This window comes from Ursus maritimus, unplaced genomic scaffold, assembly GCF_017311325.1.
Source record: "Ursus maritimus isolate PB19 unplaced genomic scaffold, ASM1731132v1 scaffold_5, whole genome shotgun sequence".
NCBI lineage: Eukaryota > Metazoa > Chordata > Mammalia > Carnivora > Ursidae > Ursus > Ursus maritimus.
The window spans coordinates 26943296-26959995 of NW_024426663.1; the positions used below are offsets into that span (position 1 = coordinate 26943296).

Genomic DNA, 16700 nt, shown 5'->3' on the forward strand with positions numbered 1-16700 from the left:
CAAGATCCTCTACAGTTCCCAAGATGACAGACTAAGTGAGGAAATGATCAAGAAACCTCGTATATCTCATGTATGCATCTACCTTTCAGCATGGACCACACATCAAAAGGTCCCAGATGTGAAAAACACATTAAATCTATCTGGAAAACCAGTTAGGATGAGTAAGCATTCCAACAGAATAGCCAGAAGCTGAAAGTTGGCAAAAACTGCCTTTTTACCCATTCTGGAGCCTACTGAAGTTCCCAGGGATGCATCAAACTGGACAGCCTAGATGACACCCACATCTGTGCCAGGCACTAAGCATGACGCCGCACACAGAGCAAGTTCGCAAGAAAACACAGATGGGGCGCCTGGGTGGCTCAGTTGGGTAAGCGTCTGCCTTCAGCCCAGGTCATGATCGCAGGGTCCCGGGATCGAGCCCTGCATTGGGCTCCCTGCTCAGCGGAGAGTCTGCTTCTCCCTCTGCCTCTGTGCTCTCTCTCTCAAATACATAAATAAAATATTAAAAAGAGAAAGAAAGAAAGAAAGAGAGAGAGAAAGAAACCACGGATGGATGGGTGGATGACAATAAATCAACACTTAAGTCTTTCACGAAGGGGACTGTGGACGGCATGTACTGCCTGAATAAACCTTTAGGGAAGCTAGAGTTCAATCTTTAAAGCTTTTATCTTAGTACTGGTGATGTCTATCTAGACAGCGTCAGTCAATAAGACCTTAGTATTACGTACCAAGAATCAAACACTGAATCTAAACCAGTAAGTTTTAAGATAACTAATCAATTTCCACATTGAATGCTGTCTTCTGTGAAAAGAAAAGATAAAAGGCAAATGTGAAGGTGTCATAAGAAAATCACAGCTAACAAGTGCCATGGGTAAGTATGCTCATGCCTGTATAGGCATCACATCATTTTGTTCTCACAACGGTCTCAGGGGGTCATACAAATACTACCGTATTCCCATGCTACGGGAGAGGAAACGGGCTTGGGGAATCTAAGGACCTTGTCCAGTCACATGGAGCTATAAGTAGCAGAACGGGGATGATAAGTGAAGATCATCCCCTCACAGATGTCTCACAGGGGATCCCTGCTCAATGACAGGGAGTCATAGTCACTGCTAGATAGAAGAGCTGCTCTAGTGCAGGGCCAGCATCCGTCGGTCCATCGTGGGGTAGACTACAAGGATGGTCAGCCAGAATATCCCTCAAGTCAGGAGATGCACAGCAAAAAATAAAATAAAATAAAATAATAAAATAAAATAAAATAAAATAAAATAAAATAAAATAAAACACTGAAATTGTCACATGTTAATTTCTAAGACTTGGGCATCAGCTAATTTTCTACAAAAAAGCCTTCCTTCCTTGACAGGTACAGATATTGACATCTATCTTCAAAAAAGACTCATGGTAGAACTATTTTTATAATAGTTGCAGACTGCTGAAAAAGTCTGGCAGTTTCAAAGTGTTTTATTCCCTGAAAATGTCAATCAATAACAGGTTACAGTAAGAGACTCCCTAGTGAAAGCCTCCTCCAGAGAAGCTCTTAGCCATCCCTGCACTTTTAACCCAAGGGGAACTACAAACACAAAGGGGGATAATGAGGCTGGAGAGGAGCACAGGCTGTAAGCTGACATGCTAAGGAAAGGGTCCAAAGCCTTCTGATGCCTGGATGCTGTCTAATTTACATTTCACAGAGAGCTAGTTGTTACTCAACCTAAAGCCCTCATTTCGTGGATGAAGAAACTGAAGAGTACAGTGGTTTATCCAAGATGATAATAAAATAACAGCAAACTGAGATTTGAATTCATTCCTCCAAGCAACTCTCCCATTACCTCTGTTACCAACAAGTGGTATGTGATAAGAGTTTCAAAAACAGAACAAAGAAAGTGCTAGGATTAAAAAGGTTCTTTCTTTCTTTCTTTTTTCTTTTTTTTAAAGATTTTATTTATTTATTTGACAGAGGGAGAGATAGCCAGCAAGAGAGGGAACATAAGCAGGGGGAGTGGGAGAGAAAGCAGCAGATTCCCAGTGGAGCAGGGAACCCGATGTGGGGCTCAATCCCAGGACCCTGGGATCACGCCCTCAGCAGAAGGCAGACGCTTAACAACTGAGCCACCCAGGTGCCCCCAAAGAGATTATTTCTTTTTCTTTCTTTTTTTTTTTTTTAAGATTTTATTTATTTATTTGACAGAGAGAGAGACAGCCAGCGAGAGAGGGAACACAGGCAGGGGGAGTGGGAGAGGAAGAAGCAGGCTTCCAGCTGAGGAGCCTGATGTGGGGCTCAATCCCAGGACTCTGGGATCACGACCTGAGCTGAAGGCAGACGCTTAACGACTAAGCCACCCAGGCGCCCCAAAAGAGATTATTTCTGGCCAGAGTAATGGTGAAGACTCTGAGGAGGCAGTAATATCTTTTGGGTCGTGAGGGAGGAGTAGGAATTCAATCAATGGAGATGGGTTATAGACAGGAAGACAGAAGAAAGAACATTCTGGGCAGAGACTGCAATATAGGTCAGAACACTTTTAAAAATAATCAGTTATCATACAAAATATGCTTTATCTCACTGTGTCAGAAGCAGGAAGAAATGGGAAGAGAAGTAACAGAAAACAATGTTGAAATGCCACTGATGTTTTCTTTATTTTTTAACAATGTGATTCCATGATCATACTATGTGAAAAATACATTTATAGAAAAATCTATGAGAATAATCCAAGCACGGAATTAAATTAAACTTAATACTCAGACATATTTTTATGGTATGCATTATTGTTAGTCTGCTTGGTAATTACGTACAAAGAGTCAACAGCTTATGAATATTAGTACAATTAGTCTTACTTTTATACAGCCAAAGCAAGCATTTCTGGGGTAGCTAGAAGAATTTGTCTGGGAGAAGGGAGGAAATGGGAAGCTGGTGATCCTTAGTCCCCTCTAGAACTCCCTCACCTTTACCAGTTTCAAGCATCATTCATGTAACAAATATGTGAGCACCTACTATGTGCCACACAGTGCCAGGCACTGAGGTGCTTAAAGCCCCTTCTCAACCACAGCAGAAGGGATCGTGACCGGGATTCTGGTCTCCACCCAGTCCCACTCCACAAGAGCTGGGCTATGGACTTCCCTCGGGCCACAGAGATCCACAGGTTCAAGTACTTCCTGGGAAACTTCTCACTTTGCACATTCAACTCATTTTCTTCCCTTCTACAAATCGAGAAGCTGTCAACCACAGTATTCCCACTCTCTCTCCCAATAAGGAAAATTTATATTATTTACATTAAAAACAAAAAACAGGGACACCTGGGTGGCTCATTTGGGTAAGTGTTTGCCTTTGGCTCAGGGTATGATCCCAGGGTCCTGAGACTGAACCCCACATCAGGCTCCCTACTCAGCAGAGAGTCTGCTACTCCTTCTCCCTGCTGCTCCCCCTGCTTGTGCTCTCATTCTATCTAAATAAATAAACAAATAAGTCTTTAAAAACAAAAAACACAAACTAAAACCCCAACTTCAGTCACTATCAAAAATCCACCCACTAGAAAGTCATTTGGTTAATAAGTAAACAGTTCTAAGAATGTAGTGGATTACAGCAGCGTTTTCCAAGCAGGATGTCCTGGCAGCAGTGGGGGAGAAGCAGGCTCGATCTTAGGACTCCAGGATCATGACCTGAGCCAAAGGCAGACGCTTAACTGACTAAGCCACCCAGGTGTCCCAAACTCTTACCATTTTCAAGGTGTGCTGCAAAGTGAAAAAGACTGAAAAAGCACTGGCTTGCCCTAGAAGACTGTTGTGTTTTGGGAGATGGTTCAAGACCACTCAACTTGGGTAACCTCTGGCATGTCAATTTTCCCATTCTGGGCCTTGTTTCCTCGTAAGTAAGAAGCAGCAGTTACACTAAATGACCCCTAATTCCCCTTCTAGTTCTACAGTACAATTATTTAGTAAATTGTGATATTCCCATAAAACTTCCTGAAAAATAACATTTTGTGGGTGAAAAAAAGGCAAAAATTTAAAATGAAATTTGAAGACTGTTCAAGGCTTGTGGGTAATCCTTATTTATTTAACAAATATGATCAGGTGCCTGCTAAGTGTGAGAGAACTGTGAGTGACAGTGGGATTACAACTAAACCAGAGAAGTCTATTCTGTTCTCGTGAAACTCACAGTGCACTGGGAACCACAAACAAAGGCAGTTACAATTTACTGGGTAAGTACTAAAATGGGGAGAAATATGAGTGTTACGGGTAAGTGATGGGGTGCCCAACCCAGCACTGGTTAGGAAAGGCTCAGTGCAGAAAGTGACATCCAAGACAAGCCTTCAAGAACAGCAGGAGCTAGAGGGTGGGGTGGGGTGGGTTGTGGGTGTGTGTGAGGCAGGAGTGGATGGTGTGGGGAAAGATGACATTCTAGGCAGAGGGAATACCATCTGCCAAGTCACAGAGGCACAGCAACTTGGGAACTATATGGCTGGAATTTTAAGGATGATTTTAAATGAGAGAGTGTTAGGACAGGTTAGGAAAAGCCCTGTGGCTGTAGACTGGAGAAATGAATTGGAGAGGGGCGAGATGGAGGTGGGAGATCCCGCGCTGCTGAGTCTACAAACATTCAGATTATGTAATGAATCAGAGAAGGAAACAAAAAGAGGATTTAAAAGAGTATTCCTTTAAATTCTGCTTGGAGAAGTCAAACTGAGGTTTCCTAGCAGACGCAACAGAGCAAGGTCCCAGAGGATAGAAAGGAATATACAGTAGCCTCTGGTTATCATTGTAACAAGTGTGATCTTCAGATTAAACTATAACTCTAAATTCTGAACATAAGGTAGGGTAAATACGTTTAAAAGATTCTTAAAAAGTTTGGGGCACCTGGGTGGCTCATTCAGTTAAGCGTCTGCCTTCAGCTCAGGTCCTGATCCCAGAGTCCTGAGATCGAGCCCCGTGTCGGGCTCCTTGCTCAGAGGGAGTCTGCTTCTCCCTCCCACTCTGCTGCTTGTGCTCACTCTCTCTTACTCCCTCCTTCTCAAATAAGTAAATAAATAACCTTAAAATAAAATTTAAAAAAAGATTCTTAAAAAGTTCTCATTTAAATCTACTTTTAGTGTATCTAGGCCTTCATTGTTAGTGCCTGAGAGGGTCTTTTCATCAGCCTTCTTTACATTTTCATATAATTTCCCTGACAGATCCAGAATCAAAACTCCCGTACATACGTCATGATCATTCTAAAATCCGTAACTTCGGCTCAGACTGCTCTTCTGGTCTTCATATCCATCCACCCACCTTCGCATCAGGATCTCCACCCAATGTACCCCAAACACCTCAAAGTTCATAGTTCCTATTTATCCTTTGCTATATTCTTGCATTCTAGAAAAGCTAATATATAGCAGGTCAATATCCTCTACTTTGAAATGCCTGTTTAAGTTTGGTGCCAATTTTTTCTACCATGTAATCTATTAGTTCATGGCCTTTGTAAGTATTCTATTAGTGTTAATTTAATTGGGTGTGTCTCCCACCAGATTAGGGAGGTATTCTGTCTCTTTCTTCTGTGTAATCTGACCTAAGCACAATACTGAATAAAGTGTGTCAAAATCTCTAACAACAAAATATTCATAAAATAATGCTAATAAAAATTCAAAATAAATGCCAGATTATGAAATGTGAAAAGAAGAGTATTCTTAAAACTGGGAGAAGAAAAGTAGGCAGAAAGTTGGCTTGTTCAGAAGGACTATAATAAGTTCACATAACACAGAATCCAGAAAAGTACACTTACAATCACATGTACAAAAGACCATTTCTTAAAATTACATGATTATCAAAAGCAACAATGTCATTTGACTTTCAGGAAATTATTTTCAGGCTATATTTTATAATTAACATCTATAAAATATTTTAAATTGAGTTTTACATAGTAAGTTCTTTTTCAACACTAATCCTATATATAAATTTATACCCTGCAAAATAGAATGCACTTCACCATAGCAACAGTTCTATATCAACTCCTACTCAAGTTAGAAAAAGCATATGTAAAAGAAATGAATATTCTGGAATATTCTGAAGTGCCTACTGGGGAAAAAAATCATCCATTTATTTTGTAAAAATTTAAATATAAAAGTTTAATGTTTCCTTAAAACGTTCTTATAATTAGGCAAAAGGCTCTTTTAGTTTCTCAAATTTTGCTTTATTAAATAGTATAATACATTTTTAAAAGAAAGCACAAGAAGAAAGAAATAACGAAAAAATGAAGGAAGAAAAAACCAATGTCAAGGATAACATGCTTGGGATTGAGTTGGTGGGCATGCTGAGGGATGGGAACAGTAACAGGAAATAATATTTAAGTGATTTATAAATAAAATATAAACCAAGGTATCAAATGTTACAACTATATTTCTTTCTCAAGAAAAGCTATACCCCACTGGTATTATGAGAACTGAAAAAGAAATTCTTATGTTCACATAGTCGTCTTTTAAAAGTCAATGAAGCATCAGGAAGTGTTAACTTGGCTTGATAAATTGGGTCAATTACAAATTCCCTAATGAGAATGAACAAGTTTATAGACTTTGGGGATCAGATTATATACTACCAACAAATTTATGTGCTCCATCAAAATGCAATATTAAACTAAACATAACTGAAAGCATTTCCTTTCACTCACCACACCTGCGGCCAGCCAAGTTCACCATGTGCTTTATAATAATTTTTATTATGTTATATTAGTCACCATACAGTATATCCTTAGTTTTTGATGTAATGTTCCATGATTCGTTATTTGCATATAACACCCAGTGCACCATGCAATATGTGCCCTCCTTAATACCCATCACCGGCCTATCCCAGTCCCCCACCTCCCTCCGCTCTGAAGCCTTCAGTTTGTTTCCCAGAGTCCACAGTCTCTCATGGTTCATTCCCCCTTCTGTTTACCCCCTCTTCATTCTTCCCTTCCTTCTCCTACCAATCTTCTTGCTATTTCTCATGTTCCATAAATGAGTGAAACCATATGATAATTGTCTTTCTCTGCTTGCTTTTTTCTCTGACCTAATTTCTAGCTGTCCCACTACATCCCAATTCTCCCACTGACCTCTGAAAAATTCCCAAATCCTTCTATGTTCCTAATATCCCTGTTTAACATTTCCTCCAAACAGGCTTAAACTGAAACCTAGCTATTGTTCACTTCATTTGGAAGCTGAGCTTTCTACCACATCCTGCCACACATCTCAGAGTTCAGAGGTTCTTTCTTATGTGTTCTCACATGTTTCTTTAGGACCTGACCACCCCCTCTGCTTGTCCTCACTTCAGGCCATCGACAAACTTCCAGGTCACCAGTCTCCATCCCTTGGGATCTCTGACACCTAGAACACCTTCACACTTCCCCTACAAATGCTGCGGTTCTCTTAGATGATTTCAACATTTATGTGGGTGACTTTTTCCCAGACTCTGTTTCTTAATCTCCTCATCTCCAAAGACCTTCTCCACTCTGCTACCCATCTTCCATGGCCATACTTAGGACTTGCTGTCTCCCAGAAGAGCACAACCTCCGAAATCTTAAAGGCAGGTCTTTCATTCTCTGACACAACAACCTCTCTCACTTAACTCCTCCCTACATATTAATTCTCCGATCTCATCATCAGATTATTTCACTCAATGTTGACAAAGATGCTCTCACCTTAACCAAACTCTAGTCAGGCTCCTCCTGAGCCCTCTTCACCACTAGGTTTCAACCTCGGCCTATAAAAACCCAGACTTTCAACATAAATGATTTTGTTTACTCCTCCCACTAAGACACCAGAATCAACACTAGCATAGTTTCTTAACAGTTCATGGCCATGTTCTTAGGATGATCCCAATCTCATTTTAACTTCCTACCTGAAAAGGTACAAGACTGGCAGGAAAATTTACGGCTTGTTCCAGCCAAAACGTGATGACAGAGAGGCCCCTGAACCTCCTCTTAGAACAATTACTTCAGAAAGCTTACAGTTATAAAGCCTTTCTCTGCCCCTTTAAGGTGTAACTCTTCTACCACCTAGAAGAGGTGAGTCATCTCTTCGAAATGCAAACATTCTAGAAGACAGCTCTCCCTTTCTTTCTACTGCCTGTATGAGGGCATAAGCTCCAGATGCCAGTCAGTAAACCCAGATGGGTTTCGCATTAACCAGTCCCGTTTCCTGCTTTTTATAATTTCTACTCCCTTGAATCTGCAAGATACCCCTCCACCTCCCGCCCCATTCGTCCTTCCTAGTCCCTCATTCTCCCTTTAAAACACCCAGTCACCTCTGTACAAACTGAAGTTGAGTTCAGTTCACACTGGACTCTTTTCTTAATTGCAATTACATTATTGAATAAAATCTACGCTTGCACCACTTCAATTAGTGTATGGCTTTATCTTTGACAATGTAACTCTATGTAACATAAACACATACACACAGAGGCACAGGCACATAGACACACACTCCACCCCACAAGTTTGCTATTCTTCCCAGCTTCAAACATTCTGTTGCTGGTATTCTCAATCCCTTAGGGAAAAAAAAATCAAAATTCCTTAATATGGCACATGAGCAAACTGGCCTCTTCCTTATTTCTGAACCCTTCTTTCTCTACACTCTATGCTCCACATCACTCAACATCTTTTACTTCCCTGAATTCACCCTGCTCTGCTTCACTCCCAGCCTCTGCCATGCTGGTTGCTTGACCTGGTACACTGCTCTCCACTTCCCTGGCCTACACTGACTCCCTCTTCAGTTAGTATCTCATCCCCAAGAAACCTTCCTCGATGCTCCGTCTACACTAAGTTAGGCTGAACTGCCACATGCTCCCAGGACAACATGGTTTCCTATATCATGTGTTAGAATAGCCTGGCTACCTTCTTGCTTGATCACAGCACCCTTAAGGCAGAGAATAGTTCCGTCTTGCTTACCACTCTCTGTCCTAATACTTGCTTCACTATCTGAAACTAAATAGGAATACAGACAGTATGTGTTAAATGAATAAATTTTTAGGATCATTAATGTTCCATGAGAGAATCCTAGCCCATATGACAAAGTTCTCATCACTGAAATCAGCTGAAGCATCTCCAATTCTTTCACTGAACATTTTAAAATATTGAAAGACAGGACAAAGCATATAATGTTAAAGACTAACAGAAATTTGCAAAAACTATGGTATGATCCTAGCCTATCAGCAATATTTGGGCATTTACAAATGAAAAATATTTATAGGGGTTACCTAGGATAACTAATAAAGACTAACCCTTTCATTGCTAAATCCTTCCATCTATAGATAATCTTTCATTGGAAATGACACCAACTCCATACTTCGTGGTAAATATAAAACTACAGCCCAAAATTGCTACATTTAACGCCAAAGTTAAAACCTGAGTCAATTATAAAAATACTTCTTTTGTATTTAAAAGTTTGGATCAATGTTACAATCTTTTACTTATTTACTGGCATCATGTGGTACTTACTGATAAATTCGTACTGTTGGGAACATACTGATCCTGTTCTCCCAGCAACACGTCAATCACAGGGTGCCGGCCATTTTTAATCACAATTTTCCTTTCTTCTTGTAGAGTTGGTCTGCAAAAAGAAGCATATTTCAATTTACTAGGCATGAAAACTTCCTTTAAAAAAACCTCTAAGGTCTAGCATAAAAAAAAGACTTTAAGAATGCACACCCAGAATAAGGCTTTGAGTACAAAAGTTAAATTTTAACTGAGATGAGAATTGGGAGGACAATTATTATAATAATAGTGCTCGAAGCACAAACTTTAACAGAGTCTTACAAAGCTCCACTGCTGAAGTCTACTTTATAAGATCCTTTCTTTTCTACTATTCTCTAATATCAATATTTTCATTATTAAAGTTACAGATCAGATTATTGCCATTTAAGTCATTTTCAGTAATAAGCATAATAAAGGAAGTCACTGAAAATTATTTCCAGATTTAATTATTAGTAGAAATTATATTATGTGTTGCACTTGGAGATCTAAAATTTTCATATTCTGCTTAACTGAAACATCTTTCTATGGTCTTTGGTATCTTTTACTTTTTTTGATACAAAAATTATTTTTTGCCTTGCTGGTCTTCCTTTTAAAGCTTTTATATTTCTCTGTTTTTATCTACAGCCTTATTTATCAAAACCCCTGTGAGCACTGCCCTCCCCTTATTCTCCTCCCCAGAGATTACCACTGAGCTTAGTGTGGTGTCTACCCTTCCCAACTTTCTTCTCTGCATTTAGGTTTTTACACACTCATTGCACTGGTTTGTGATTTCATTTAAAAAAACAGCAAAGCAAATCAGGATCATACTATAATGTGTTCTTCTACAGCTACATTTGTCCCTGTAATACTCAATACACATTAAAAAAAAATAGGTTTCACCATTTACCAATGGACCCTTATATTTTTCTTAATACTTTCAAGTCATTTTACAAATAATTTGCAGAATTGGCAATAAAAGGGATAGTAAAAACAAAACAAAACATAACAAAATCTCATGACAAATTTTAGTAAGAACTTAAACAGAGCAAATCTCAAATTTTTATTCCACATTTCCCTGATCTTAAGGGCTTATATACTCGGAATGGGCAACACACTCTCAATGTAATTAATTGCTCATCAGCTGTCATGCATGCACCCGGACCACAGTCATTCATAAATACCAATTCTGGTTTCAATACATTTCTAAAATGTTCTAGCTTATCATAATTTCTGGTTCTTCTCCCACTTGCATGGACAAAAATGAAATGCTTGAATTTTTTGAAATCTGTGAAAGCTTATCATTTTGTTGAGGAGAGGGCAGCCATTTTCTTTGCTCCACAATTGCAAAACATTTTCAGTTTTATATTTATAAATACCAAGTTAGAATAATCGATCAAATCAATATTTTTATTTCACATCACCTACTTTCTTTCAATCTCCTCCCTTCAGCACCTGTCCACTTACAAACAGTATCAAGTAAACTAAAGTGCACAAACATCATAAAAGACAAAAGAAGCCACTACATGTCCTTTTAGCAAAGCAGGATGGTTCAGGCTCTTGTCACCAAATATTGCATCATGTGTGCTGCCTTTGGAATAACTAACTGAAGAAGAACACATTTCATTTTGTCCTTATACATTCACACACTGATTCTCGAGTTTGGGAAAATTCATCTAGGATACTGTCACCTGAACATTTATAATCTGAGATTTTGTTTATACAAGAAATTTCATCATCATCAGTAGTATCTAGAGCACTGCTATCTTCCTCTTCACATTCATCTTTTGATTAATCTAATAATTGTGAAATGTCTTCTGTCAGTTTTTTCCTCTTTGCTATTATGGGTGAAAAATTTAAAAATTCGTAATTCTCAACTATGCTCAGTGAACGTTAGAAGCAATAGTTATAATGTGCTAAAGTTAATTATTACATTAATAGAAATTAATTAATTAATTATGACTATAACAGTTACAATAACTATTATAGTTAGACTACAACAGTGCTATTTCCGGTCTTTTATAATTTCCTGAAGGACGATGCAGCACTTTGGGCAATACAATTAGAACAACAACGGATGGTGTGGTAGTGATTTTTATCTTATCTTTGCATCATCATCTTCTAGTTTTCTTATATTTAGACTTTTTAGTAGAAATACTCAATAAACAATAATAAAGTAATTTTTAGGATGATGAAATAGCAAGATGTTCCAGATACAGAAAAGATAAAAATCATTAAAGATCCCAAAGTGCATCTCAGATTTATAAAAGGGTCCAATGGACCCACATGGTAAATGCAAGACAAAATTTTATTCTCCTTTAAAAAAAATGAATTGTCTCTTTGTTCTTTAAAAGACCTTTAAGAAACTCAAAAACTGAAATTAGGTCCCATGGACCCTGATGGCATGCTATACTGAAGACTTAGGATCATTTCGTGTCATATCTTCGCATTCTTTTGAAGCTGCTGCATAGATAAGTCAGTTGTTCTCCACTGTGGAACATTCAGACTGTGTCTAGATTTTCACTGTTATAAACAATATTGCAATGAACAATCTTACATATATGTCCATGTGCATACAAACAAATGTTTCTCGACACTAGAGTAAATTCCTGGTGCACTTTCTAATCATTGGGTATGCATACTTTTATTTTAACATATAGAAATATTATATCAATTTATCTTCCCACCAGCAAGATATGAAAGTTGACTTGTTTCTTCATACCTTCACCTAAAGTAGGTATTATCAAATTTTCTAATTTCTGACAATGTGTTGGGTGAACAGTGTTCTTGAATTGTGTTAACTTGCACTCATTGATTGCTAAGTTCTTTGATTCAGAACTTTCACATGTAAGCACATTTCTGACCTTACTCATAACACTAAGAAATACTACTTTCCTAAATCCTTTTCTTTAAATATATCTGGCTAACTAAATCCCAAGTATGTATACTCACATTTCTCAAAGAAAACAACTAAAGTACCTTCTAAGTACATAATTTAAAACTATCCTTTGGAAAGAGAATTTTAAAACGACAGGAGAAGGACATTTTTTGGATTTCAAAGGTTAATTCTAAAGATAGGATTTTTATCTCGGTGCATTATAAATTTACTATAAAAAAATGAAAGCATCTGCAAGTAATATCAGTTTTAAAATAAAATCCTAGGTGCTCTGCCAAGTGAAATCAATAGATCATTACTCATGACACTGATACGATTTCCCAGAAAGGTTTTCACTTTAGAATAAAATTTTGAGTGATTTGTTCTGCTCTAAAATCTACACTGACTTACTCTGTTGCTCTCAAAATTATATAATGACAAAACACTTCCCGGCGGAATGAGACGCAAATCATAATGTGGAAAGATGAGATGATGCACGAGATTAGGATAGTTACAGCAAGAAGGATATGAAAATTATGTTGATGATACGGCATTTAAGAAGAGCTGAGGAAATCTGGATGCTGTCTGGAAAGAATGAAACATTAAACTTGAACAAATTTATTTTAAATTTTTGAAATTGCATCTTTCTCCTGTAAATGCCTCAGGGAAACAGAACATAATTAGTAAAACAATACAACATCCAGAATAAAAAACGGATAGAAAGACTTAGAATAAGAACTTTTGCCTCAAGGTTAGGCTATGGTGAACAAAATGTCCTAAGAGCATTTAGGAAGAAAAGATGGCGATTACGAAGCCAAAGAATCAACTGGAACTAAGTGCAATAGCTCAAATGCACTCAAGTCTTTAAACAAGCTGGAAATCTCAGGGGGAAAAAAGGTATAAATTTCAGATACCTAAATACTAGCTTAAAATGCATTTTAGTTAAAAGTTTCCTATTTCATGGCTATTTACACTCAATTTTATTTCTGCAAAAAAAAAAAGAGAGAGAGAGAGAGAGAAGTTGATGATATGCCTTGAACTTTATAACACGATTTTTCATTTTAAAATACTCAGGTGGATTTTTCTTAATATATAGTATCCAATTTGGAAAGTATTTTAGCATGTGAAATATTTCCTAAAGTTATCTTCCTAAAAGAATATGTCATTTGGAACAATTCTACTGAGGATAAATAGGAAAGTTAGATAAAGTACAGAAAACAGCTACCTGATGATATCTGATAACTAACAAGGAAGCAAAGAATTAGCAGGACAGGACCTGGGGCAGGACAGAGACCCAGGGAGTGTGCTTGTTGATTTCTGAGGGAACAGCTGAGGGAAAGCAGTATGAACAGTTTGACTCTGGACTGAGACACCAACGGGCTGCACACCAGACAGAGAAACACATTTGAAGTAGTAATGCCAGCCTTGGAATCTTTGAGTCACCTCAAGACCTGATATGGATTAAGTGAGGCCAGATTATTATTAGTGTCTTAAGATGCCTGGTAGAAGCAAATGTGACACTTTCAGGTGAAATACAGTATCAAATTATTTCTATAATGATTCTGCAAATACAATGCCTATAATGTAATCAAGACAACCAGGAATTCAAAAAGATCTAAGAATGGAAATGAACAAAAACAACAGGCAATAAAAACAGACGCACAGGACTCTAGATATTTGAATTATCAGACACAGACTTTAAGATAACAATGCTTATCATGTCCAAAGAGACAGATAAAATTGAGAACTGGCAGAGAACTGAAAATGATTTTTGAAGAATAAATTACTATGGGTATGAAAGATTCTAATAACCCTTAAGTTTAGATATTTTTATTAAAGATAAATACTTTTTAAAATACTTAATTCTTTCTTATTTTTGAATAAATATGTTTGAATAATATTATCTGCTATTTACTAAGCACTTACCATCTGTCTGGTTCTGCTTAGAAGTTTAATATAGCTCTATCATTTAGTTTGTACAATATCTCGGAGAGGTAGGTACTCTGTTAATGCAGGAACTGAGGGTCAGAGAGGTTAAGTAACTTGCTTAAGGTCAGCTGTCAAATAACCAAGCTAGTATTCAAATCCTTCCTGTCTGATCCAAAGTTTACACTTCAAAGGATATGCCTTAAAAAGAGTTCAAATTTACTTACACAAATCAAGGGGTCTCTTCGTAAATGTACTGGAAAATGCCCAAAATAAGGAGAAGCCCCAAAATGAAAAATCTAGGACCAAACTCGTATATTGTAGATACTCAAAACGTTTGTTAAATCTCAGAGGAGTCTGCAAATTAATCAGTTTTATAATGACATAATAAGGGATGTACTTTCACTCCTCAGCGATTTTGCCAAAACTACAGCTCAATAAAGAATACCTACAACTGTAAGATTTATTCCATTTATTAATTCATAACTTTACTTCTTACAATTTTATATATGAATACTTGAGATTTAAACAAGCATACACAGCTAATTAGTGACAGAGGATGGGCTAGAACCAGACCTTCTGATATCAAAGCTAGATTCTGGTTATTATAATGCAATGAAAATTACGTATTACTTTAAATTACATATTATGTGTAATACATACGTATTTTAGACTTACAAATAGGTATGTACACACACACAGATATGAAAACTTAACTCTGATGTAATAAAACCACAAACCCACAAACACGTTCTGTTCTCACTAGCTGCAGCAGCAGCGGCAGCAAATGGCAAAAGGCCACCTGAAGAGGTGTAAGAAGAGATAAACCAGGCAGCAGCATTCTTCAGTGGGAAGAGCTCTGTGTGAAAACATCACCAAGTGTACAGATGGTAGCCGATCCTCTGCTTAACTCACAAATCCATTAGGAAAAATCAGCTTCATAGACCTCGCGCACCAAGAAAGAAGTCCTACTAAGATCATAGTACATAAGGAAGAAATCAAGTCAGCAGAAGATAGACTCTCATTCTTCCAGAACTAGATTCAACCAGAGTATATTATACAGGTCTCATTTTTATGGGTGATAAACTGCACAAAAATTTCAAAGCCCTCTGATGTGAAAAGAAACCGAGTAATAACAAAAACGCAAAGAGCCCATTTTAAACAAAAACGTTGTGCACGGCACGGCAGATCACTCCATACATAAATGGACAGCAAAACAAAATGAAACAAAACAGCAAACTAAGTACATTTTTATCTAAAACTGGGGTAGCCAATTCCTGCAACTCTTCTCTCATAAATAAATAAATAAATGCTTTACAAGAAACAAACCATTTTTTAACATTCACTATGTATATTATGCTAGGTATAAAGAACATATAAAAACATATTTGGCACAAACTAGAGAGAACATGAAAGAAGTATGAACAGCAGAACATATCCTCTCAGACATAATGAACTCTGTATGCCAAAGCACTGATAGGCAGTATCACTTCTATATTTTCTTTTTAGACCTCACAATAAGCCAGTGAGTTAAATATTCCCTTAAATTTCCTTAAGTACATGAAAAAATAGGCTTTGTGTTACAGAGTGAATGTTTGTGTCTTCCCCAAAATTCATATGAAACCTAATGTGATGGTATTGGGGGTAAGACCGTTGGAAGGTGATTAGTTCACAAGGGCAGAATCCTCGTGAATGGGCTAGTGGTTTTATAAAAAAGCCCACAGAGAGCAAGACCCCAATTGGGCAATGCTCCCCAGACCCACAGAGCCACCAGCACAAAACTGCAGCCTGGGAGAGCCACAGGAGGGAGCCCAGGCACAGAGCACCAGCAGATGTGGGACTACCAGAAAGAACCACCTCAGGGGTGGGGACCCAGGCATAGGACCACCAAAGGGGAAATATGGCCTAGAGTTCTGGGGGCCCAACCTTTGCCCCACAAAGCTACAGGACAGGACTGTTGCCCCAGTGGGTCTGGAAAGTGGGAATCCCTACCCAGTGGGCCTGGAAAGCAGACTAATGAACCAAAGATTTGGCTCAAACTTAAGGTTTTAAACTTAAGGAAGAGCAATTTGATAGCAATAGAGACACTGCCTTGAAATGGATCACACACTGAGTCTCATCCATATCTGATTTATTTGGCATTTAAATGAGACTTATAATTATAAAGTGAAACATATTACAAAGTGTTCAATCAAAGCTAACAAATGAAAGGATTATGCCTTTAAAAAGTGTCACCCACTAAACTGAAAAACTGAAATATATAACATTCACCTCTAGAGTTATTGTGAGCATCTGCTTTCATTGTACTCAATGACAGAGCAAGAAAGGAATCTGTTCATTTTAAATCAAGCTATAGGAGTATGACATTCAGCTTTACCAAGAGTCCAACATATTTGCATATTTTAATATTTTATAATAAAAATACTAAAATCAATAGGATAATGCCATCTGACC

The 16700-nt window shown here is 37.7% G+C and overlaps 1 protein-coding gene across 5 annotated transcripts in view; it reads right to left on the minus strand.

Annotated features, from left to right (window-relative positions):
* The window catches only part of MSH3 (mutS homolog 3), a 187935-nt gene that overhangs the window by 46758 nt on the left and 124477 nt on the right, over window positions 1-16700 (minus strand). For all 5 annotated transcript variants that reach the window (XM_008711037.2, XM_008711036.2, XM_040622135.1 and 2 more), the window contains exon 19: window positions 9434-9545. In XM_008711037.2, the coding sequence (XP_008709259.2) occupies window positions 9434-9545 (112 nt within the window). The remainder of the gene's footprint in view (window positions 1-9433; window positions 9546-16700) is intronic.